The 27,462-nt window shown below is 39.7% G+C and overlaps 1 protein-coding gene and 1 long non-coding RNA gene across 5 annotated transcripts in view; one reads left to right on the top strand and one right to left on the bottom strand.

Moving 5' to 3' along the window:
- Nucleotides 1-27,462, top strand: part of LOC113897559 — a 72,334-nt gene that overhangs the window by 31,814 nt on the left and 13,058 nt on the right. The window lies entirely within an intron of this gene.
- The window catches only part of PTPDC1 (protein tyrosine phosphatase domain containing 1), a 72,271-nt gene continuing 68,160 nt past the window's right edge, over nucleotides 23,352-27,462 (bottom strand). For all 4 annotated transcript variants that reach the window (XM_027550343.1, XM_027550344.1, XM_027550342.1 and 1 more), the window contains one exon: nucleotides 23,352-26,189. In XM_027550343.1, the coding sequence (XP_027406144.1) occupies nucleotides 26,073-26,189 (117 nt within the window). In that variant the 3' untranslated portion in view covers nucleotides 23,352-26,072. The remainder of the gene's footprint in view (nucleotides 26,190-27,462) is intronic.

The following is a 27,462-nucleotide window of genomic DNA, read 5'->3' as shown; positions in this document are numbered from 1 at the left end:
GGATGAAGTACAAGCTGGAATCAAGATTGCCGGGAGAAATATCAATAACCTCAGATATGCAGATGACACCATCTTTATGGCAGAAAGCAAAGAGGAACTACAGGGCCTCTTGAAGGTGAAAGAGGAAATTGAAAAAGCTGGCTTAAAACTCAACATTCAAAAAATGAAGATCATGGCATCTAGTCCCATCACTTCATGGCAAATAGATGGGGAAACAAGGGAAACAGTGACAGACTTCATTTTCTTGAGCTCCAAAATCAAGAGATGGGAATACTGTGGGTAGTGACTGCAGCCATGAAATTAAAAGGCACTTTCTCCCTGGAAGAAAATCTATGAAAATCTAGACAATGTATTAGAAAACAGAGACATCACTTTGCTGACAAAGGTCCATATGGTTAAAACTATGGTTTTTCCAGTGGTCGAGTGTGGAGCTGAGAGTTGGACCATAAGGAAGGCAGAGTGCCGAAGAATTGATGCTTTTGAATGGTATTGTTGGAGAAGACACTTGAGAGTCCCTTGGACTGCAAGGAGATGAAACCAGTCAATCCTAAAGGAAATCTACACTGAATATTCATTGGAAAGACTGATGCTGAAGCTGAAGCTCCAATACACTGGCCATCTATGCAAAGAGCCCACTCCTTGGAAAAGACCCTGATGCTGAGGAAGATTGAGGACAGGAGGAGCAGAGGGTGACAGAGAATGAGATGGTTCAATGGCATCACCAACTCAACAGACATGAGTTTGAACAAGCTCTGGGAGATGTTGAAGGACAGGGAAGCCTGGCATGCTGCAGTCCATGGGGTCTCAAAGAATTGGACACAACTTAGCGATTGAACAAGAACATGAAAAGCAGAAACTTTGACTGTATATTAATTATATCTAATATTTCTTATTGTTGTTCAGTCACTAAGTTGTATCCAATTCTTTTGTGACCCCATGGACTGTATAGCCCATCAGGCTCCTCTGTCCATGGGATTCTCCAGGCAAGAATACTGGAGTAGGTTGCCATTTCCTTCTCCAGGGGATCTTCCCAACCCAGGGATTGAACCCACGTCTCCTGCATTGCAGGTGCATTCTTTACCACTGAGCAACTAGGGACGCTCCATATATATTAATAATAAACCTGAATTTAAAATAAGCAGCTACTGGAGTGACAGCCTTCTTGAGGGAGGTGGCTGAGCCAGGGTGGCTGGTCATGCTGTGAAGGGCTGAGAAGGAGCAAAATGTGAGGTCAGGCATTGGGGGAGAGTTCAGGAAGGGGCTTCTCCAGACAAGCCTGGTTTTTGGAGCTGGGGGAGGAACAGATCCTGGAGGTTCCCATTTCTTCCTGGTCATCCCATCAGTGTTCTGTGCCAGAGACAGCTTCAGGAGATGACTGACCCCCTTCCCGATCAGACCGCCCCCCATGGGTGTCCTGGAGAGGTCACCGTTCTTTTTTCACCTTCTCCTGAGTGTTACAAGAGCTCCTGCACAAGCCATCTCCTTGGCCAGTGTCAGAAAAAGGGTCAAAGAAAAGTGATTTCCTCAGGGTCAAGAGCAGATCCCAAATCAGAAGATGGGTCTCTGAACTCCTGGATCCCTGTTTGTCAGGACTTCTAGGGCACCAGAGAGCATGCACAGCCATCTACACACTCATCTTGGAAGGTGGCTCAATCTCTGGCTGCTTGGGAGGTGCCAGCCTCCAAGACACAATTCGGTATTTAAAAGAGAAAATATGTATGTGTTCCAGCCTTTCTAAAGGCACCTAGGCTACAAGCCCAGTGGGCCAGGGGAAGAAGAGGTCCCAGGCCTGTGGGATATTCAACATCTTAGCTCCAAATGATCCGTGAACCTCAGCAAAATCCTGGGGCCCAGAACAACCTCAATCAGATATTTCATCAGCTCTGGGGGGAAATGGGGACTTGGAGTCAACACCAAGTTGATCTAAACAAAGTAAAGGAATATGGATTTAAAAGAGTGGAAAAGGAGGGAGCCCCTTGAAAATTGGCACCAAAACCATCTCTAGCTTTCTCTCTCCTACAATCCAGGCACAGAGTAATTTGGTCTCAGAACGGAAGGCCAGAAGCCCTTCCATGATTGTATCTTGGTCCAGAATTCTCATCCCCTTACTTTCTGTGGGCCACATTCAAGTATCCTCCCCGGCCTGGGAGCCTCTCCTTCTTCCCAAGGAAATTTGGGTCCAGAGCTCCATGTGCTCCCAGGGCCACCTGGCTCCCTAGACGGGAACCAGCTGTGCATCCCCCGTTCCTAAGAAGGGGATAGGAGACCTGAAGGTGCTTAAGTGAGGATTGAATGGATGATGCCAGAGAGAAAGAATTTAGACGGTCCCATATTTAATTCAACTTTATGCTCTGTGGCTCAGACACAGTACTTTCTAAAGGACCATTTCTCATTTGCCTGAAGGTTTATTTTATACAGAGTTTCTTCATGACTCACAGTTCCTGGGCAGCAGCCAGGAGTCTCTGTCTATCAGAATTCCTGGGGTGATGACTCCTGGGCACACCATCAGTGCCATTGCAGGAGGCAACAGGCTGAACCTTTTCTGAAGCTTTAATTAAACTGAGGTTTCTGTGCCTCAATTTAATTAGTCTGTGGATACTGTGGTTGTCAAAATTTTTAATTGTTGAAAAAAAATCGTTATGCGGCTGTAATGGCTAAGTCTTCTCTGAATCCTTTAAATATAGAGAGCAGGAAGAAAAACATCTGGTAACAGAGGTTATGTTCTGAGGGTGGTGGCCAAAAAATTTCATGCATTAGTCAGAGTCTAGAAAAATACTGAGGAGAGAACGTAAGACATCTGTTAAAAAGCAGATTTTTCCAAACTTAGTCCTTCAGAAATTCTCAGGAAAAATAATATTTAAAATAAGAAATACACTTCAATTCATTTAAAGGTATTTTAGATTGTAAAAACAAAATTCCCACTGTAAAAATATTAAAGCTCATACAGGTTCTCTGAAGATTGAGTCAACAAACATCAGAGCCCACTTGTGTGTCAGCCATTTTTTTTAACTTTAAAAAATAACATAGTTAATATGTGGGCCTATTTGTGTTAAAAAATTTTCAAATAATGCACTTAAAGCCCCAGTCCCCTTTGACAGTAACAACCCATTCCAATCCCCTCCCAGAGAAAACCATTGTGAACATCTAATGTTCTCCTTTCCAAAATGTTTTCTTTCATCATCTACACATTTTTATTTTATCTTAACAACTTTATTGAGGTACAATTGACATACAGTATTTAAAGTGTACAGTTGATAGGTTCTGACATGAGACCAATATGACAACCAATGTGTTGACCATATCCATCTCCTCCGAAGTTGCCTCGTGCTCCTTTGTGACTCCTCCCTTATTGCCGTCCGCTACCCCAGACAACCACACACTTGTTTCCAGGCACTACAGGTTACTTTTCCATTTTCTAGAGTGATATACAAGTGAAATCATCAATATGTACTTTTGTGGGGGGAGGATTGACTTCCACTCAGCACAATTAGGCTGAGATTCATTCCTGTTTCTTTTTTTTTTTCATTCCTTTTGCTGTTTCAATGGTTGATTCCTTTTTATTGCTGGGTGGCATTCCATGTGCAGATAAACCAAAATGTAGTTATCCGCATACCCGCTCATGGACATTTGTGTTGTTTCCAGTTTGGGGATATTCCACATACAGCTGATATGAGCACTGATGTAGGAGTCTTAGTAGGGACAAACACATTTTTTTCCTCTTGGGTAAATGCCTAGGAACGTAATGGTTGGATCACATAGTAGGTGCATGTTTAACTGTTCAAGGTATTGCTAAACTGTTTTCGAAAGTGTGTATCATTTTGTTTCTTGACATCCTCACCAACACTTGGTATGGTCCGTCTTTTTCATTTTAACCATTTTGAAAGATGTGATATCTCATTGTGGCTTTCATTTGCATTCCTCTGACTAATAATGCTTAGCATCTCCTTTTGTGCTTCTCTGTCAACTTTGTATCTTTGGTGTTGTATACAAATCTTTTGCACTTTAAAAAATTTAGGTTGTTTTTTTCTTTTGTTGAATTCTGAGAGGTTTTATATAGTCTGGATTCAAGCCTTTTATCTTATATGTCTTGCAAAATTCTCTCCTAGTCTATGGCTTGTCTTTTCATTTTCTTAACAGTGTTTTTGAAGAGCAGAAGTTTTAAACACTGAGCAGTTTAAACAGAGTTTTCTTCCTTAAAACAAGTTGATTAATCAAACCTGGAGCTACTTTACAGAGATAGCACTGTGCATTTGCAAGACACGTGTCTCCCAAATGACCCCAGAACCAAGAATCTTCAGTCTAGGAAAACTCAAAGAATAGAAATGCTGCCACTGGAGCCCTTTATGAAGTGAGCAGTCCTTCAGTAAGGAAATTTCAGTTTCCAGCAGCTGATCACAATATACGGACTGATCCAAGACTTGTCAATCAGCTCACCCCTTAAATTTCACCTGAAACCCTGGATGGGGAGACAGATTTGAGCCCTGCCTCCTATCTCCTTACCTGGTGATCTTTCAATAAAGTTCTTTCTTTTCTCAAAAGTCTGTACCATAGTATTGGCTTCCATGCAGGTCAGGCAGCCAGCCCTTTCACAGTAACACTCTTGGTGTCATATCTAAATCTCTGGCTTACCTAATGTAACATATACTTTCTCCTAGAAAGTTTATAGTCTTAGATTTTACATTTAAAAGTTGATTTTTTACAGATGGTGCAAGATATGGATCCAAGTACTTTTCTTCATGTAAATATCCAAATTGTCCCAGCACCATCTGTGGGCAGACTATCCTTATTCCATTATACTGTCTTTCACTTTTGTAAAAAGTCAGGTGTTCATGTATTTGTGGGTCTGTTTCTGGACTTTTTTGTTCCTTTGATCTATTTGTACAAAATATCACAGTTTTGATTAGTGTCAGTTCAGTTCAGTCACTCAGTTGTGTCCAACTCTTTGTGACCCCACAGACTGCAGCACGCCAGGCTTCTCTGTCCATCACCAACTCCTGGAGCTTGCTCAAACTCACATCCATTGAGTTGGTTATTCCATCCAACCATCTCATCCCCTGTTGTCCTCTTCTCCTCCTGCCTTCACTCTTTCCCAGCATCAGGGTCTTTTCCAATGTCAGTTCTTCACATCAGATGGCCAAAGTATTGGAGCTTCAGCTTCAGCATCAGTCCTTCCAATGAACATTCAGGACTGATTTCCTTTAGAATTGACTGGTTTGGTCTCCTTGCAGTCCAAGGGACTCTCAAGAGTCTTCTCCAACACCACAGTTCAAAAGCATCAATTCTTTGGTGCTCAGCTTTCTTTATGGCCCAACTCTCACATCCATACATGACTACTGGAAAAACCATAGCTTTGACTAGATGGACCTTTGTTGGCAGAGTACTGTCTCTGCTTTTTAATATGCCATCTAGGTTGGTCATAACTTTTCTTCCAAGGAGCAAGCATCTTTTAATTTCATGGCTGCAGTCACCATCTGCAGTGATTTTGGAACCCAAGAAAATAAAGTCTGTCACTGTTTCCATTGTTTCTCCATCTATTTACCATGGAGTAATGGGACCGGATGCCATGATCTAAGTGTTTTTGAGTTTTAAGCCAGCTCTTTCACTCTCCTTTTTCACTTTCATCAAAAGGCTCTTTAGTTCCTCTTCACTTTCTGCCATAAGGGTGGTGTCATCTACATATCTGAGGTTATTGATATTTCTCCTGGCAATCTTGATTCCAGCTTGTGCTTCTTCCAGCCAAACATTTCACATGATATACTCTGCATATAAGTTAAATAAGCAGGGTGACAATATACAGCCTTGACATACTCCTTTCCCAATTTGAAACCAGTCTATTGTTCCATGTCCAGTTGATTAGTGTAACTTTATAATAATCTTGAAGTCAAGTAGTGTTAGTCTGCCAATTTAGTTCTTTTTCAAAGTTGTTTCGGTTGTATGAGGTCCTTTGCCTTTCCATATAAATTTTATAGTTTGTTTTTGTTTTTGTTTTTTTGCTGCACTGCACAGCCTGCAAAATCTTAGTTCCCTGGAATTGAACCCATGCTTCCTGCAATGGAAGCTGAGTCCCAACCACTGGCCTGCCAGGCAGTTCTCCTAAAATTTAGAATCTATTTGTTAATTTCTACAAGAAAAGTCTGGTTGGATTTTGGGCAGGATTGTCTAGAACCTAGAGGGGAATGACATTTTAGCAATCTTGAGTCCCCTGACTCATGGAGAGGTATAACTTGTCTTAATTAGGTGTAAGTTTCTCTTGCCAACATTTTGTAGTTTTCAGTGAACAAGTGTAGTGAATTAAATAATTGCCCCCCTCCCTCCAGCCCTCAAGATATGTCCACATCCTAATCTCCAGAGCCTGAGAGTGTGACTTTATTTAGTAAAAAGGTCTTTGTAGATGTAGTTAAAGGTCTTGAAATGAGGAGGTCATCCTGGATTATCCAGAGGGGCCTTAAGTTTAATGGCAAGTGTCCTCATGTAGAGGACAGAGAGAGAGGAGGGGACATGCAGATAATGATTGATAATGACATGAGTGGTAATGCTACAAGCCAAGACACAGAAGGGCGCCTGAGTCAGCAGAAGCTGCAAGAGGGAGGAAGGATCCTCCCCTAGAGCCTTTGGAAGGAGCACAGCCCTGCTGACACTTTGATTTTAGACTTCTGGCCTCCAGAACTGGGAGAGAACAAATTACTGTTATTGTTAAGCCACCATGTGTTATAGTTTCTTTTGGCAGCCCTAAAAAACTAATACAACAGGTTGTTTACATCTTCTGTCAGATTTATCCATTAGTATTTCATCTTTTTGATGCCCTGCCCTTATTTTTCAATTTCAGATTATTCATCGCTAGTACATAGAAGTGGAATTGATTTTTATATATTGATATTGTATCCTTTTACTTTTATGAAATCATTTATTCTCATAGTTTTTCTGCAAATTCCATCAGATTTTCTACATAGATGGTTATGTCTAATAATAGAAACCATTTATTTTTTACTCCTGATGCCTTTGACTTCTTTTTCTTGCCTGACTGTACTTGCCAGAACTTTCAGTACAATGTTAAATGGGACTGGTGAGAGCAGCCCTCCTTGATTTGTTCCTAATCTTATGAGGACAGCATCCTTACACATGGCATCCTTATATATGGCCTCAGCTACAGGCTTTTTGTAGATGCTCTTTGGCAGGTCAAGGAAGTTCTTTTCTATTATTTGCTGAGAACTTTTATCAGAAATAGATGTTGGATTTTGTCAAATGTTCTTTCTTGACCCTTGGCAATGATGTTTCATTTTTTTCTTCTTCTTCTTTTCTGTTTGTTTATATGGTAATGACCTCATCCTAGGGATGATCAGTACTCAGCTGAGCACCCAAGGGGTCCCTCTGCAGATCTCTTGGCCTGTGAAGCTCCCTCCTTGGTGGCACTCTGTCCAAAAGCTCTAGCTGCCTGGTCCCTCTTGACTCTCAGCTCCATTTCCTCCAGTAGGAAGCTGCAAGGCTGTTCTCAGTCCCCTCTCCTCTGCCACAGAAACTTTCTCAGAGCAGTAAGCTGTGTCAATAGTGAGGCTCAAAGCATTTGTTTCCCATATCTCAGAGATCACTGTCTTTTGTTTCCTGAGGTCCAGTTTCCTAATATTGTCATTGTTGCTGTTGTTGGTAGTGGTGATGGGGCATGTATGTGTGTGTGTATTTGTTTCAGGAGTGAGATATCTATGGCCCCTGTTTTTTTCCATCTTGGCTAGAAGGGGAGGTCACATACAGAAACTTATGTAAGTTAAAAAAAATATGTTGTACATATTGCTTTTCTTTTTTTAAAGTTTGCTTTATGAAAAATTTCAAAAGTATACAAAAATAGAAAAAATGAATTCCCATATACCCAACAACTAACTTTAACAATAAGTAATTTATGACCAATCTTGCTTCATCTATAACTCTGCCCAGATCCTAAGAGACCCTCTCCCCATTAGATAATTCTGAAATAAATTGCAAACATTACATCATTTTATGTATAAGTACCTTGATTTATATCTCTAAAATATGACTTTTAAAAAACATAAATGACATATATCATATATCATAATGATATATGATAATAAAACATAAATGACATATATCATCAAATATCTATATGTTGTCATCACTGTTTTATAATAGTTTGTTAATATCAGGATCCTGCCCAGGTCTATATGTTACATTTGGCAGATAGGTATTTTATAATCTATAGATTCCCTCCCTAATTTTTCCTTTGTGATTGCTTTATTTAAGAAACCAGGTCACTTGTCCTGTATAGTTTCTCAGAGAATGGAGATTCTGATTGTAGCCTCATGTTGTCTTCCACATGATTCTCTGATAAACTTAGATGTGATTCAGTTTCTGCTGCTGCTGCTGCTGCTAAGTCGCTTCAGTTGTGTCCGACTCTGTGCGACGTCATAGACGGCAGCCCACCAGGCTCCCCCGTCCCTGGGATTCTCCAGCCAAGAACACTGGAGTGGGTTGCCATTTCCTTCTCCAATGCGTGAAAGTGAAAAGTGAAAGTGAAGTTGCTCAGTTGTTTCCGACTCTTAGTGACCTGATGGACTGCAGCCTACCAGGCTCCTCCGTCCATGGGATTTTCCAGGCAAGAGTACTGGAGTGGGGTGCCATTTCCTTCTCTGGATTCAGCTTCTAGTTTTGGCAAATATTTTACAGGTTGCTCTGTATAGTAGCATCACAAATTCATAATCGGATTGTCCCTCTCTGTAGTGTTCTACTGCCTCCTGTGCATACAACTACCATGTGCAATCATACACCTTGTATTAGCCTGCTGAGGCTGCTATAACAAGCACCATAGAATGGGTGAGTTAAACAACAGAAATTTATTTTCTCACATTTCTAGAGGTTGTAAGTCTGAGATTAAGGTCTGGCGAGTTTGGTTCCTGGTGCGGACTCTCTTCCTGACTTGTGGACAGCCATCTTCTCCTTGTGTCCCTACAAGGGAGAGAGAGAGAGAGTCTGGTGTCTCTTCTTCTTCTTATAAGGGCACCAGCCCTCTCAGATTAGGGCCCCTCCGTTATGGCCTGTTAACCTTTATCATCTCCTCACAGGCCTGATGTCCAAATAGACACACTGGCGGTTATGGTTTCAATACATGGTGTTTTTGGACAACTACCAAGATTTAGTCCATAATACAGCTTAAGATTGTCTTTTTAAAACAATAAGCTTTTAGCCCCAAGCATCCAGTATCGTGCATCGAACCTGGACTGGCAACTCGTTTCATACATGATATTATACATGTTTCAATGCCATTCTCCCAAATCTTCCCACCCTCTCCCTCTGCAACAGAGTCCAGGGATGGTATGGGGAGGAAGGAGGGAGAAGGGTTCAGGATGGGGAACACATGTATACCTGTGGCGGATTCATTTTGATATTTGGCAAAACTAATACAATTTGTAAAGTTTAAAAATAAAATTAAATTAAAAAAAAAATAAGCTTTTAAAGAATAGTTTTAGCAAAGAAATAGAGTTGCAGATGCAGAAACAAATTTAATGGTTACCAAGGGGTAAGGTGGGTTGAGGGATAAATTGGGAGACAAGGATTGATATATATGCACTACTATGTAAAATAGATAACTAATAAGGACCTACTGTATATCACAGGAAACTCTATTCAATACTCTGTAATGGCCTGTCTGGGAAAAGAATCTTAAAAAAGAGCAAATATATGCTAAGTAATTCATTTTGCTATACACCTGAAACTAATAGAATCTTGTAAATCAACTATATTCCAATTAAAAAAAATTTTAATATCCATACTACCAAAAAAAGAAATAAAGAATAGTTTTAGCCTAACACAGATGTTTCAAAAATAGTGGAATTATTGTATGTTCTTGGCTCAATTTCCCTATTGTTAACATTTTATGTCACCGCAATACCTTTGTCACAACTAAGAAACCAACATTGGTACATTGCTCTTAACTGAACTCTGCACTTTACTTGGATTTCACCAATTTAACCCCAATGTCCTTTTTCTGTTCCAGTATTCAAACCTGGATATCACAGTTAGTTAGTATGTCTCCTTAGCCTCCCCTGGGTTGTGACAGTTTCTTAGATTTTCTGGTCCTTGATTAACTTGATAGTTTTGAGAAGGACTTCGCAGGTTTTTTGATGAATGTCCAGCGGTTTGGGTTTGCCTGATGTTTTCCTCATGGTTAGAGTAGAATTATGGGTTTTGGGGAGGATGACCATAGAGGGATATCAAACTAGTCAATCCTAAAGGAAATTAACCCTGAATATTCATTGGAAGGACTGATGCTGAAGCTGAAGCTCCAATACTTTGGCCCCCTGATGTGAAGAACTGACTTACTGGAAAAGACCCTGATACTGGGAAAAATTGATGGCAGGAAGAGAAGGGGGCAACAGAGGATGAGATGGTTAGATGGCATCACCGACTCAATGGACATGAATTTGAGTGAACTCCAGGAGACAGTGAAGGACAGGGAAGCAGGGCATGCTGCATTCCATGGGGTCACAAAAAGTCAGACACGGCTTAGTGACTGAAACAAACAACTACCACCACGGAGGTTAAGTGCCTTTCTCCTCATATCACATCAGGGGAAAATACTATCAGCATGACTTAACACTGATGATGCTGACTCTGATTCTCTGGCCAGCAGCTGTTTGCAGCTTTTGCCACTGTAAACTGATTCCCTTCCCCATCCCCTTCCACCTTATACTCTCTGGAAGCAACTTACTAAGTGCATTTTAGTGGGGAAAGAGAAGAGTATCTACCTAAATTAATCTGGAATTCTTCATAGGAGGTTTGTCTCATCTTCCCAGTTATTTATTGCTCACTTATTTATATAAATTTGGGCTCATGGATATTTTATACTTTTCCTATGGCTCATGCATTGTACACAAACAAGCATTGGGCTAGATTTAGAATGACCCCGAGTCATAGAAGACTCCTCGGGAAGGACTCAAGTGAATAATATTCTCTGAGTTATTTTATGTTGATACACATGTGTGGCCTTTATATATAAAAGCTGCATGATTTGGAAATACAATCATTTTCTCCATCTCTTTAAAAAAAGGCTGTTGGAATTGTATCGAATCTGTAAATAGCTTAGATAATATTGACATCTTAGCAAGATACTTGTGTGAGTATTGTTAGCTTCTGGCATGGTGTTGTTTTTGAAAAGTCAGAAGTCAATCTAATTTTACTTCCCTTTTAAATGGCTTGGTCTTTGAAAAATTTTTTTCATTTAATAATATATATATTTTATTGAAATATAGTTGATTTACAATGTTTCAGGTGCAAAAAAAGGTGATTCAGTTATACATATACATACATATTATTTTTCAGATTATTTTCCATTGTGCTGCTGCTGCTAAGTCGCTTCAGTTGTGTCCGACTCTGTGCGACCCCATAGATGGCAGCCCACCAGGCTTTCCCGTCCCTGGGATTCTCCAGGCAAGAACACTGGAGTGGGTTGCCATTTCCTTCTCCAATGCAGGAAAGTGAAAAGTGAAAGGGAAGTCACTCAGTTGTGTCTGACTCTAGCGACCCCATGGACTGCAGCCTACCAGGCTCCTCCGTCCATGGGATTTTCTAGGCAAAAGTACCCCACCCCTGGAGTGGGGTGCCATTGCCTTCTCCGATTTTCCATTGTAGGTTGTTACAAAATATTGGCTATGGTTCCCTGTGATATACAGTAAATCTTTGTTGCTTATTGCATATCTATTGTTTTAAAATTAGAAATATAGCATTTTATTCATACTAAGTCAAACAAGTGGAGTCAAAATGTCATAAAATTTTAATTAGGCAAAAATTCATACATTTTCTAAGATATATATATTATATATACTATTTATACATATGTGTACAACAGCTTTTCTACTGTACATGATACAGGTTTGAGAACGAACATCAAGAAAAGAGCTGGAGAAATTGAAAACATAAACTACATGAAATGGGAGCACTGAATATGAAGTAGAAAAAGTGAAACAAACTAGATAAAAGATCATCATACAGTCCAGTAGTTTTTAAACATGGCTGCTCATTAGAAACATATCTGGAGTTCTAGAGGGAAAAAGAAATATCTGGGCATTTGTATTTTTCAAAAAATTCCAAGATAATTCGATATGCATCTGGATTTTAAAAAGTGATTACAGGTTTTTCTATTAAATGGTGGTTTTAGTGATACAGTATTCTGTTGTTTTTCTGTTGGCTGATCATGATACAATGGTGTCAAGTGGCTTATAGTTACATAATAACAATAGTAAAAGTGGTTTATCAGTTTTCACAATCAGTTCAGTTCAGTTCAGTCACTCAGTCATGTCCGACTCTTTGCGACCCCATGGACTGCAGCATGCCAGGCTTCCCTGTCCATCACCACCTCCCTGAGCTTTCTCAAATTGGCCATCGAGTTGGTGATGCCATCCAACCATCTCATCCCCTGTCATCCCCTTCTCCTCCTGTCTTCAATCTTTCACAGCATTAGGGTCTTTTTAAATGAGTCAATTCTTTGCACATCAGGTCGCCAAAAAATATTGGAGTTTCAGCTTTAGCATCAGTCCTTCCAGTGAATATTCAGGACTGATTTCCTTTAGGATGGACTGGTTGGATCTCCTTGCAGTCCAAGGGACTCTCAAGAGTCTTCTCCAACACCACAGCTCAAAAACATCAATCTTTGATGCTCAGCTTTCTTTATATTCCAACTCTCACATCCATACATGACTACTGGAAACCATAGCTTTGACTAGATGGACCTTTGTTGGCAGAGTAATGTCTCTGCTTTTAAATAAGCTGTCTAGGTTGATCATAACTTTTCTTCCAAGGAGCAAGTGTCTTTCAATTTCATGGCTGCAGTCACCATCTGCAGTGATTTTGGAACCCAAGAAAATAAAGTCTGTCACTGTTTCCACATCTATTTGCCATAAAGTGATGAGACCAGGTGCCATGATCTTAGTTTTCTGAATGTTCAGTTTTAAGCCAACTTTTTCTCTTCTTTCACTTTCAAGAGGTGCTTTAGTTCACAATCAATAGCCAGACAAAAAAATAAAAGATAATTACAGTTGAAAATCATAATGTAAACATGATTAACCTAACAATATAAAATAATTACATATAGTTTGGGAGGTCAAGTAGAGTGATGTGGTAAGTATAAGTACATACATGCACATGTTTTCATCTGCGAAGCCAGTCTATCGTTTGGTTGGTGCATTTAATCCATTTACAATTAAGGTAGTTATTGATACGTATGATCCTAATACCATTTTCTTAATTGTTTTGAGTTTAATTTCTGTAGGTCTTTTCCTTGCCATGTTTCCTGCCTAGAGAAGTTCCTTTAGCATTTGTTGTAAAGCTGGTTTGGTGGTATTGAATTCTCTTAACTTTGGCTTGTCTGGAAAGCTTTTGATTTCTCCATCAAGTCTAAAGGAGAGTCTGGCTGAGTAGAGTATTTTTGGTTCTTCCTTTTCATCACTTTAAATATATTATCATGCCATTCCCTTCTGGCTTATAGAGTTTTTGTTGAGATATCAGCTGAGAGCCTGATGGGAGTTCCCTTGTTTATTATTTGTCGTTTTTTCCTTGTTGCTTTTAATATTTTATCTTCGTCTTTAATTTTTGTGAGTTTGAGCACTATGGGTCTCAGTGTGTTCCTCCTTGAGTTTATCCTTCCTGGGACTCTCTGTGCTTACTAACTTGATTGACTGTTTCCTTTCCCATGTTATGGAAGTTTTCATCTATCATCTCTTCAAATATTTTCTCAGGCTGGTCATTTCTCTTTCTTCTCCCTCTTGGATTCCTATAATGCAAATGTTGGTGCATTTAATGTTGTCCCAGGGGTCACTTAGGCTGTCTTCTTTTCTTTTCATTCTTTCCTCTATATTCTTTGTTCTGTGGCAGTGATTTCCAGCATTCTGTCCTCCATATAATTTATCTGATTTTCTGTCTCAGTTAGTCTGCTATTGATTTCTTCTACTGTATTATTCATCTGTTTGTTCTTTAGTTCTTGTAGATCTTTGGTAAACAGTTCTTGCATCTTCTCCATTGTTTTCACAAGACCTTGGATCATCTTCACTATCATTATTCTGAATTCGTTTTCTGGAATGTTGCCTGTCTCCACTTTATTCAGTTGCTTTTCTGGGGTTTGATCTTGTCCCTTCATCTGGGACATAACTTTATGCTTTTTCATCCTGATTAACTTTCTGTAATGTAGTTTTCAATACAAGAGAACACTCTACACATGGACATCACCAGATGGTCAACACTGAAATCAGACTGATTATATTCTTTGCAGCTAGAGATGGATAAGCTCTATACAGTCAGCAAAAACAAGACCAGGGGCTGACTGTGGCTCAGATCATGAACTCCTTATTGCCAAATTCAGACTTAAGTTGAAGAAAGTAGAGAAAACCACTAGACCATTCAGGTATGACCTAAATCAAATCCCTGATGATTATATAGTGGAAGTGAGAAATAGATTAAGGGACTAGATCTGACAGACAGAGTGCCTGATGAACTGTGGACGGAGGTTCGTGACATTGTACAGGAGACAGGGATCAAGACCATCCCCATGGAAAAGAAATGCAAAAAAGCAAAATGTCTGTCTGAGGAGGCCTTACAAATAGTTGTGGAAAGAAGAGAAGCCGAAGGCAAAGGAGAAGAAGAAAGAGATACCCATTTGAATGCAGAGTTCCAAAGAATAGCAAGGAGAGATAATAAAGCCTTCCTCAGTGATCAGTACAAAGAAATAGAGGAAAACAACAGAATGGGAAATACTAGAGATCTCTTCAAGAAAATTAGAGCTACCAAGGGAACATTTCATGCAAAGATGGGCTCAATAAAGGACAGAAATGGTATGGACCTAACAGAAGCAGAAGATATTAAGAAGAGGTGGCAAGAACACACAGAAGAACTGTACAAAAAAGATCTTCACGACCCAGATAATCACAATAGTGTGATCACTCACCTAGAGCCAGACATTCTGGAACGTGAAGTCAAGTGGGCCTTAGGAAGCATTACTACAAACAAAGCTAGTGGGAGTGATAGAATTCCAGTTGAGCTATTTCAAATCCTGGAAGATGATGCTGTGAAAGTGCTGCATTCAATAGGTAGCAAATTTGGAAAACTCAGCAGTGGCCACAGGACTGGAAAAGGTCAGTTTTCATTCCAATCCCAAAGAAAGGCAATGCCAAAGGATGCTTAAACTACCACACAATTGTACTCATCTCTAGCAAAGTAATGCTCAGAATTCTCCAAGCCAGATTTCAACAATACATGAACTGTGAACCCAGATGTTCAAGCTGGATTTAGAAAAGGCAGAGGAACCAGAGATCAAATTGCCAACATCCACTGGATCATCGAAAAAGCAAGAGTTCCAGAAAAACATATTTCTGCTTTATTGACTATGCCAAAGCCTTTGACTGTGTGGATCACAATAAACTGTGGAAAATTCTTCAAGAGATGGGAATACCAGACCACCTGACCTGCCTCCTGAGAACTCTGTATGCAGGTTAGGAAGCAACAGTTAGAACTGGACATAGAACAACAGACTGGTTCCAAATAGGAAAAGGAGTACATCAAGGCTGTATTTAACTTATTTAACTGCTATGCAGAGTACATCATGAGAAACGCTGGGCTGGATGAAGCACAAGCACAAGCTGGAATCAAGATTGCTGGGAGAAATATCAATAACCTCATATATGCAGATGACACCACCCTTATGGCAGAAAGTGAAGAACTAAAGAGCCTCTTGATGAAAGTGAAAGTGGAGAGTGAAAAAGTTGGCTTAAAGCTCAACATACGGAAAACTAAGATCATGGCATCTGGTCCCATCACTTCATGGCAAATAGACGGAGAAAGAGTGGAAACAGTGAGAGACTTTATTTTTTTTAGGCTCCCAAGTCACTGCAGATGGTGACTGCAGCCATGAAATTAAAAGATGCTTGCTCCCTGGAAGAAAAGTTATGATCAACATAGACAGCATATTCAAAAGCAGAGACATTACTTTACCAACAAAGGTTCATCTAGTCAAGGCTATGGTTTTTTCCAGTAGTCATGTATGGATGTGAGAGTTGGACTACAAAGAAAGCTGAGCGCCGAAGAATTGATGTTTTTGAACTGTGGTGTTGGAGAAGACTCTTGAAAATCCCTTGGACTGCAAGGAGATCCAACCAGTCCATCCTAAAGGAAATCAGTCCTGAATGTTCATTGGAAGGACTGATGTTGAAGCTGAAACTCCAATACTTTGGCCACATGATGCAAAGAGGTGACTCATTTGAAAAGACCCTGATTCTGGGAAAGATTGAAGGTGAGAGGAGAAGGGGACGACAGAGGATGAGATGGTTAGATGGCGTCACTGACTCGATGGGCATGAGTTTGGGTGAACTCCAGGAGTTGGTGATGGACAGGAGGCCTGGCGTGCTGCAGTTCATGGGGTTGCAAAGAGTCGGACACGATGAGCGACTGAACTGACTAAATGTTTTTATTCTAGCTGTGGGATTGTGGTTCTTCTTGCTTCTTCTGTTTGCCCTCTGATGGAGGAGGCTAAGTGGCTTGTGTAAGTTTCTTGATGGGAGGGCCTGCCAGTGGGAAAAACTGGGTCTTGCTTTGGTGGACAGGGCCTTGCTCAGTAAAACTTTAATCCAATTATCTGCTGATGGGTGGGGTTGTACTCCCTCACTGTTAGTTGTTTAGCCTGAGGCAACCCATCCCTGGGGTCTAGGGCTCTATGGTAGGGTTAATGGTGACCTTGAAGAGGGTGTATGCCAATGGGGGCCTTCCAGGACTACTGCTGCCAGTGCCCCCTTCCCTGTGGTAAGCCCCTGTCAATCCTTGCCTCCACAGGAGACCCTCCAACACCAGCAGGTAGCTTTGGTGAGTCTCCTGTGGGGTCACTGCTCCTTTTCTCCTGGTCTTGGTACACGTAGATTTTATATGTACTCTCCAAGACTAGAGACTGTTTCCCTCAGTCCTGTGGAAGTCCTATAATCAAATCCTGCTGGCTTCAAGGTCAGATTCCCTGGGAATTCCCAGTCTCTTGGTTGGATCCCCAGGCTGGGAAGCTTGACATGGGGTTCAGAACCTTCACAACAGTGGGAAAACTCCTTTTGTATTATTGTTCTTCAGTTTATGGGTCACCAACCTGGCAGGTATAGGATTTGATTTTATCGTGGTTGTGCTCCTCCTACTGTTTCACTGTGGCTTTTTTGTCTCTGGACATGGGATATATTTTTGTGGTGGGTTCCAGCATCCTCCTGTCAATGGTTGTTCAACAGCTAGTTGCAATTTTGGTGCTCTTGCAGAAGGAGATGAGTGCATGTCCTTCTACTCTGCCATCTTGAACTGGAAGCTTAAATAACTTGGTCTTTTGTCTGATTGTCCAAAGAGGCTTTTCTTTTTCTTTTAAAAACCAATGATTTTACTAGAGTATGTGTTACTGTTGACCAGCCTGGGTTGATTTTTGCATGTAAATGGAGTAAATTTGTAGTATATACTTGTAAGTACATTGCTCTTTCACTGAGCAATTTTTTTTGATAGTGTAGTTTTTAAAATTATTATTTATTTTTTCCCATTATTTCAGTTTTCTTTTTCAGATATACCTGTTATACTTACATTGAATCTTCTTTGTCCTCTGTATCTATCACTTTTCTCAAATCTTCTTAAACTTTACTTTGTAAATTTGCTTTCCTCCTTCCCTCCTTTGTTTCTCTTGGACTCATTTGGTTTTTGCTTCTCAGGTGGCACTAGTGGTAAAGAACCCACCTACCAACGCAGGAGACATAAGAGACATAGGCTCAATCCCTGGGTCAGGAAGATCTACTGGAGGAGGGCATGGCAACCCATTCTAGGAGAATCCCATGGTGAGAAGCCTAGTGGGCTACAGTGCAGAGGATCACAAAGATTTGTATACAACTGAAGCAGCATTGGAGAAGGCAATGGCACCCCACTCCAGTACTCTTGCCTGGAAAATCCCACGGATGGAGGAGCCGGATAGGCTGCAGTCCATGGGGTCGCTAAGAGTCGGACACGACTGAGCGACTTCCCTTTCACTTTTCACTTCATGCATTGGAGAAGGAAACGGCAACCCACTCCAGTGTTCTTGCCTGGAGAATCCCAGGGACGGGGAAGCCTGGTGGGCTGCCGTCTATGGGGTTGCACAGAGTCGGACACGACTGAAGCGACTTAGCAGCAGCAGCAGCAGCAGCAGAAGCAGCATAGCACATCCATCAGTTTAATATTCAGTTTCTCAAAATTTTCCTCTTTATTTCTAATTCTTTCTTGAGTTCATCTGCTTTTTTTTTCAGATCTTGTTTTTAACCAATCATCTCATTTCTGAATTTTTCATATTCTATTTTTTTGCTATTCTATCATAGCATCTATAATCTTAATTTTTAAAGCTCATTTAAATATTAGACATGTCTTTATTTTGTAAGCATATATCTCTGCATTCTTTCATTATTTATAGGAATGTTATTCCAAATTTAACCCATTAATCTTTTTTTCTTTTAATAATTTTATATGGGATTGTTGTTCATGTTATATGAGATGGGGCAGAACTGCTTCCCTAGCTTCATAGTTTCAGGGTGTCGTTCTCTGTGGTTTTTGAAAAGTGATGAAAAAAATAGCCCAAACAAAAAACCTCACACTTTCCGTTCCTCTCCCAACTTTCCTTTCCCTCTTCCTTTGCACTCATTTCTCTCTCCTTGTCAAACAGAATCCACTTCCAGCAGCATCACCTTTGTGGGAGGCTTTCTTGGGCTAACAGCTTTGGGCTGTTAGCTTTGACTTGATAGAGGCCATACGCTGTCAGGGATACCTGTAGGGGACCTGAGATTCAGGTGTCTGCAACCTTTACTTTTTCATTAGAGTATTAAGATGTTATGTGCATTTCTCATGCTCATGAATGTATGGTGTAGTTTTCCAGTGGTTACAACATGTGTGATAGTATAACAAAATGAATGCAAGGCACATATGAGAATCCAGTTGTTTTCTCTTGTCAGAACTTAGAGATTTGCAAAAATTAAAAACAATGCCACTAACTTAAAAATATTTATATTAAGAAGTACTGAATGGGTTTATGTTAAGTGAATTATTTTAGAAAGGTGTCAATTACTAATATGTGTGTGTGTGTGTGTGTCTGGTCATGTTAAATCACTTCAGTTGTGTCCAACCCTTTGTGACCCCATGCACTATAGTCCACCAGGCTCTTCTACCTATGAGATTCTTCAGGCAAGAGTACTAGAGTGGGTTGCCATGCCCTTCTCCAGGGGATCTTCCCAACCCACAGATCAAACCCTTATTGTCTCCTGCATTGGCAGGCAGGTTCTTTTCCACTAGCACCACTGGAGAAGCCATATATATATATATATATATATATATATATATATATATATATATATATAAAATACATATATATATATATAATATATATATAGTTATATATAATATGTAAAATTATAATAGTTATATAATTATTATATATTATAATTATATTATATAATCACACATTATAATTATATAATTGTTATATAATTATATATTATATAATGTATTATATAATTATATATTGTAATATGTATTATTTATATAATAATTATATAATACACATATAAAAATCAATAAATATTATATAATAGAAATAAGCAAAAGCTGTTTGAGGAACTCACTGATGCTTAGGAGAGCAAAGTTGTCCTGAGATAAACCAGTCAGAACTGCTGCATAGGAGCCCGTGTTTGTTGTGTGCGTTTGTGTATGTGGAAGCCCCTGTTGTATGCGTGTGCCTGTTTCAGTGACTCTACAGCTTTGCTTTCTGTTGCACAGTCTCTCAGTTGCTGAGAGTGGGATGGTGAAGTTATAAGCCTAACTGTGGCTTTGTCTATTTCTCCTTTCAGCTCTACCAGGTTTTGCTTCATGTATTTGGAAGCTCTGATGGCTGGTGTGGACTTACTCAGAATTATGTATCCCTGGTGGGCTGATCCTTTTATCACTGTGTAATGTTTCTGTGGGGAAGGAAAAGGCAACCCACTTCAGTATTCTTGCTTGGAAATCCCCATGGACGGAGGAGCCTGGCAGGCTATGGCTCATGGGGTTGCAAAAGAGTCAGACACAATTTAGCGACTAAACAAGACACAAATGTTTCTGTAATTTTCTTTGCTCTAAAGTCTACTTTATCTAATAAACCATTCTGTTTTTAATAAATAATGAATGATATAACCTATCTATAACATTGTATTTTAATCTTTCTGGAAGGTAGGATTTATTAGTCATTTTTATCTACTAAGCCAATCTGTCTTTGGTGCATTCAGACCATCTGAATTTAGGTAATTGTTAGAATTTGTCAGCCATTTTATTATTTGTTTGTTTTCTGTATTCCTCATTCTTCTTCTCTTTCCTTTTTTTTTTTTTTCTCTTTCCTGTTGTAGTTATTTGAACATAAAAAAAAACCCCATCTTGATTATAGTGAGTATATTACTACAGTTTCCCTAGTGCTTACTCTAGATAATATGTAACTTGGCGTAGTCTACTGGCATGGGATGTTTTATTCTCCAGGCCAGCATCCTGGAGTGGGTAGCCTTTCCCTTCTCCAGGGGATCTTCCCAACCCAGGGATCAAACCCAGGTCTCCCGCAATGCAGGCGGATTCTTTACCAGCTGAGCCACAAGGGAAACCCAAGAATACTGGAGTGTGTAGCCTATCCCTTTTCCAGCAGATCTTCCCGACCCAGGGATTGAACTGGGGTCTCCTGCATTGCAGGTGGATTCTTTACCAACAGATCTACCAGGGAAGCCTGTTGAATGAAGTGGAGAACCATTACTTCCATTATGCCCCTATACACTCCACTTCCTTGTTTTTATTTATTTAAATTAATAATAATATAATGGAGTATAGTTGCTTTACAATGTTAAGTTTCTACTGTATAGCAAAGCGAAGCTATATATATACACATATCCCCTCTTTTTGGGGTTTTCTTTCCTTTTAGGTCACCACAAAGCACTGCATAGTTTCCTGAGCTACACAGTAGTTTTTCATTAGTTATCTATTTCATACATTGAATCAATAGTGTACATATGTTAATTCCAATCTCCCAATTCATCCCACCTTCCCCTCTTGGTGTCCAAACATTTGTTCTCTACATCTGTGTCTCTATCTCTGCTTTGCAAATAACCCAATTTTTAAACATAACTGACCCAGGTATTTTTTTCTATATACACTGACACCAGGGCTCTACTTTCCTTTCCTCCACCCTCTTCCCTTTTACGCATATTACATTTGTTGAGTCCTCTCTATGCACCAGTGTTACACCAGGAGTAGCAGTTTCATGGATGAAAAGAAATACCAACAAATCCAGCATATTATGTTTAAGTCACGTGAGACACACATACGGACTTTGTTTTTAAACTTTATCACTTCTTAAAAGGCCTGTCTCCAAACACAGTCACATTCTGAGGTACTAGAGGTTAGGATTTCAACATATGAATTTTAGGACTTAATTCAGCTCATGACACCTCCCTACCTCTGTGGTCATCGGGTAGTTGAATTTAATTACATTTAACAAAATGTTAATTAATACATAGTTTGAAGGGATCAGAGCTGAGTTTTGAAGGACACTCAGAATTAACAATAATAAAGTATTGAGAATTATTCTTCCACCATTGTATAGAAAGAATGAAGGTGTGGACTGAAGTGGGTAGCTAGGTGGCAGACAATGCAGAACTCGTTTTGGGTGCTGATGGAAGGAGATGGCATGAACAAGTGGCATACAGACATGCACTAGACTTGGCTCCTGGTGAAGGGATGAATGACTGAATGATTCCTGGGTGTCCCCAGCATCAGCAGAGTGGAAGCTCAGAGGAGCACAAATCAGTTGTTGAAAGAATAGTTTTATATTAATCTCTTTCATTTGTTTTGGAACTCTGAGCATAAAGGACATCCTTAGAAAGCAACTAATCATCTAAACTTTGCTAAAATAATTTAGAAAATGTCACCTACTGGTCCCAGGAAAATTAAATTTAGTATTCAGTTAAAACTGTATAAAATGGCCCATATTTGATAATTTTTGACCTGCAGAAATGGCCATTCAGTATAGTTCAACATAATTCAATGTCTGAGTAGTCGGTTTTATTTTTAAGAGGAGAAAGAAATGAAAAGGCAATTCACTAAATCAAAACCAAGTAATATTTGCAGACTGTAATCAAATGGTTAGGTAAGTAGGAATGTATTCTAAAAATAACTTTTCTCCCAAAGAGGCAATCTGAAGAGTAAAACATCTTTTAATTTTAATCAAGAAAGGCAGGAGGCAAGGGCATAATAGCCTTCTGTTGTGATGTAAATTGCAGTGGATGTATGAAACTTTTATTTTTTCAGGGCAAAAGATTTTATGATATTAACATCTTATTGGGACATTATTTTTAGTGACTAGCTATTTTAACTGACGATTTAGAATGAAGGTTCACTACAGCTCTACTGTTGAATGGCTCCATTGTGATTACTTGTAAATCAGTTTTATTGTCAGCCAGAGCTGGGCTAATCAGAGATCAGCTCATGCTTAAAAGCATAACTAAAAAATAATCCACCGCTGTGTAACAGGATTTGTTGAATCTTTCTCCTGCCATTTTATCTGTAAATAATTTTCAACTACCTAACACTGAAAAGTGAAAGTCGCTCAATCGTGTCTGACTTTGTGACCCCATGGACTATTCAGTCCATGGAATTCTCTAGGCCAGAATACTGGAGTGGGTAGCCTTTCCCTTCTCCAGGGGATCTTCCCAACCCAGGGATTGACCCAAGTCTCCCACATTGCAGGAGGATTCTTTACCAGCTGAGCCACAAGGGAAGCCCAGATATTAGGGCTTCCCTGATAGCTCAGATGGTAAAGAATCCGCCTGCAATGCAGAAGACCCCGGTTCAATTCCTGGGTTGGGAAGATCCGTTGGAGAAGGGATAGGCTACCCCCTCCAGTATTCTGGCCTGGAGAATTCCATGGACTGTATAGTCCATGGGGTTGCAAAGAGTCAGACATGACTGAGCAACTTTCACTTCAACACTGAAAAGGGCTCCTTGGGTAAGGTGTTACTCTTGGGTCACATTCATGAAAAGCACCAAAGGAAATGTGGTTCTTAATTTACTGAAAATGTATCAATGCTTAATAATTTTGAACAACAAAGATCCTATGAGTAAGCTGTCACTTTTAAACAATTCCTCAAATTATCCTCAAATTATTTGGGGACCTTCAGATATCAAGAACTTGGGGCACACACTCTGTCTACAATATACTATCTCTGGAAACTTTTTCAGACCTCTAGAGAACAGCCAGAAATAGCACCCAAGCATATATAAGCAACTGTCCTCCATTTAAGAGAGAAATACAGAAACTTCCTCTCTATTGAAGTATGATATATGTTTAATTTTCATGGAATCCAGAGTGATGAAAGCACATACTCTTTCTTTCTCAGATAGAACTGGGAAGTTGGTTGAAGCTATGAGAAAGTAGATCAGCATAGTGTTTCTGAGTTATACAAACAGATGAGGCAACTTTAAAATAGCAGCACTTCATCTCAAAGAGCATCAGCAAGTTCACTGAAACAGGAAAAAGAACACAAAGTGGCAAGAAATCATGCACTTTCTATATATGTATGTATGTTTGCGTGTGTGTATCACACACATATATATAATAGCAATAGAGTGAGCTCAGTCTTTTTCAGAGGACAAAAATTGTAGGATATTTCCACTGAAGTTACAGAATGCGGTACTCTGTAATGCCATCATGGAATCTAGTGCTGAAAGAGTCTCAAGAGGGAGAACATACTTCAAAGTCAGTCAGAGGGGAATCCTTTCATCAGCCAAGTATGAAAAGTACTTCACTCCTGGCCTGGTAAGAGAAGTAATCAAGAAAATGCATGTGCTCAGCCATGGTAGTTAAGTTCTGAATGTGTGCAGTTTTGGCTCTTTCCACTCTGCTGAGCTTAATTTTTGTAGGCCTGTAACTTCTTCTAGTAGGTAGACTTCTATCCTGTGGGCTACAGAGAACTCTTCACCAGTTCCAATACTGGAAGGCAGGAATCCTGCTGACCTTGAGATTTTCCTCCCATACTTCTCTTAGAATCCTCCTATCTGCCTGTCTCCATCCCTTGGTCATTCTGAACCAACAGAGTCGGGGCTGACTAGAGCCTGGCCAGCTGACTACTCAGTCTGCAACTCAGACTGCTCACTAGGAAATCCTAATCACAAAGCCAAATCTTTATCATCAGGATCTCAAGAGCACTAAGCTAAAGAAGTAAAAGACAAAGATCATGTGCTTTTTCCCCCCACTTTTATTCAAATAAATACAAAACCTGTATACAACTTGATTAATCACACCATCTCTCTTTCTCAGACTGGTGCACTTAGATTTTAGACAGGCACTGCTGTGGTCACAGCATGGCTGTGCAGGATTTATTCTCTAATCTGAAATGATCATTTCAGAGGCACAGGCCAAGAGCCACTTGTCAAATGAGCCATGGTGGCACCTGTCCATTTGAGATCGACAAACATAAGGATAAATATCTTTTTAGGTATAAAATACATATCTTTATAATGTACCTTTGGATAAATGTAATTGTTTTCTCCCTGTCTTTCCCAGATCAGGCACTTGAAAATGAAAAATTTCAGGAATGGGCAAACCAATTCACTAAAATTCACTGGATTTGATTTCCTAAAAATTCAAACAGTATGGCATTTGCCACTAGAGTTAGTAAGACCAATAATGACAGACATTTTTGATGTGCTAGAGTTGATTCAGAAATGTACAAGTTGGAGAAATTTCATTTCTTGTAAATTAGTTACTCTCTCTGAAATTCTGTCTTTAAGATTAAGTAGTAGCTTTAGTTTGAAACTGGTTTAATATCACTTTTATTGGGAAAAAAAGAGAGGCTTGGCCTCTTGTGCCCCACATATTCACTTAAATATTATTTAATGGCTTTGATTACTGATAGTTTGGTTTATAAGGAACTAAATAATTTAGGCAATTACTTCCTCTTATTTAAAACCTGTAGGGTGAATGCAACCTACAATGAGTCAAATTCAATTTAAACATCTAAATTCTCACAGAAAAGCAACCAAAGATAAAGCCCTGAGGCAACTGGGTCTATGAAACAGTAGACTTAGGACGTGTGGGCTGGGGCTCATGCTATCACAATGTCAGCATGAACAGAACTGCCTCTGGGGAGTGGCTGTGGCTATGGAGGCCGCCCCTGTAAGACAGTTCTGCTGGAGTCTTGCAGCTTCCTGCACTGCTTGTCACCGATCCTACTTTCTCTGAAAAGATGCTGCTCAGCTCAGCAACAGCCCAGAAAAGTGGGAATAAGGCTTGATGTGTTAAGAACTGTTCCTTCCGCCTGTGACAGCAGAGGTCAGTGAAGTTGTCAGGAAGCCTGACAAAGAGCAAGCCTATTTCCCACAGTAAAAAGTCCCAAACACTGTACTGTCAATCCTTTAACGTAAAACTAAAACACTCACAAAAATAATACATTTGAGACTGTTTGCCACATTTGTAAAAAGGAAAAACAAAAAAATCAAAAAATGTAAAAAAAATCCTTTAAAATGTTGTAACAATAGCCTTCTTATAACAAATATCTTACAGTTTAAGACACTTGGTGACTTCCTGAAGGTCACGTATCAGGGCATACACAGTAAAGTTTTACTATTAAAATTATCTATTTGGTAAACAGATAATTCCATCAATAAAGAGACGAGCTCCATCAATAAAATAATTGTTTTGGAAAGAAGAGTCAACTTTTTCCAAAATGTCAAAAAAGAACAAGGATGTAAACACCACATTCTTAAAATATTAATACAACAATATTAATTCAGTTAAATAAATACATAAATAAAAGAAGTGGCACTGACTTTATGGCAATTTTTTAACATAAAAATGTAACTGAAGGATATTTTAAAATAAATAATTGCTCCAAACAGGAACAAGCATTTCTGAGCACAAACCGAGAGCATCTGAAATAAAGTGCTATGAAACGAAGCAGTTCCACACTTCAGTTTGTTCAGCTATGAGTAGAAATGCCACCCAGATCTTCAAGTCTGAAATAGTCATGAAGGGAAAGTCAGCGTCACTAAATGCCAGGCTCAGGGTTATCTTTTGTCATTTTTCTTTTTTCTTCCAGTGTGTGCTTAAATATTTTCTTCAGGGTGTTGTAGACTATTGGTCCATTTTCAGAATCAAAATTAACCTAGTGATAAAGAAAATTTATATTCAGTATACTATAACAAGAATTCAGGATACTATAACCAGTCTTTATTCTGGGAGAAAAGAAAGGGGGTGGAGAAAAACAAAGACTTACAAACAAAATTACATACAATTTTATAAGGACACACAATACAGTTCACATATTAGTTTAAATTAAAGTAGTATATTAGAACTGCCAATTATGTCAATACTAAACTTACAAATGAAAACTAAAACAATTAAATCTAGTGCCTGGATAGATACTGTACTCCTGAAGCAAGCCAACAGTGAGTGTGATGGGGGTTTTGAATCCAGAGACTAATCATGGCTGGCCTAAGGGAAAAGTCTCCTTATTAAAACAGTGCACACCAGGTTAAGTGTTGCACTGAGGTGACCTGAATAGGAAGCCTAGCTCTCTGTAAGCAACTGTAGCCTTGGGTCATATCTAACCTTTCTGTAAAATGGAGATCACAACATCCATCTCCTTAGGATTTCCGTGAGTACAAAATAGGAAAATCTAACACGGGCATGACACATGTAAAAACCTCTCTGTAAAGTTAATTTCCTTTCCCATTGGTGGGAAGGCACCATGGACACATATTTGGATTGCTTATCCAAGTTCACTGTATTGCAGGATTGCAATGACATTAGGACAGAGAACCAGGGCAATCACCACACCTCCACCCTACTCCCACTGCCAAATGTGCAACTCCCAAGATCAGGACTCCTTGACCAGTGATCCCTTCCCTTCTGGAGGGAGACAGGAAGGCCGTTCCCTCCAGGGGGGCTGGGAAGGGTCTCACACAACTTGTGGACACTGGCAGAAGACATGACAGTGTTGGGTCAAACAACTTTATGACTCAAGGCAGCACACGCTCCATAATCACATGGGTTCCCTTGCCTTCCAAGCCCCCTGGGGATGATGCAGGGGGACACAAGTGGAGGCCACACAAGCAAGGAGTCTGCCTCACTGCTGAGGAACTCCCCAGTGTCTGATGAGGGAGCTGTGCCAAGGCTGCTAAGCTGTGGCCTGAAGGAAATCTCATCTATTACACTGGAAGCAGATGCTACACAGATTTCCTTCACAAGCTAGTCTGGAATAAAAGCTATCAGGGCCTTATTCCTAAGACTGTACACAAGGGGAGAGACCCAAGAACAGTCTTCTAACATTTTTATAGACAGGTTTGGAACAACCAATATATTTAACTTTTCATTAGTATTGCTGTAAAAGGTCAATAGAAGTTGTAAAGAATTTCTACTGCTTTCAGGGAGACCAG

Source organism: Bos indicus x Bos taurus, chromosome 8, assembly GCF_003369695.1.
Source record: "Bos indicus x Bos taurus breed Angus x Brahman F1 hybrid chromosome 8, Bos_hybrid_MaternalHap_v2.0, whole genome shotgun sequence".
Lineage (NCBI taxonomy): Eukaryota > Metazoa > Chordata > Mammalia > Artiodactyla > Bovidae > Bos > Bos indicus x Bos taurus.
This window is presented reverse-complemented; position numbering and strand designations above follow the sequence as displayed.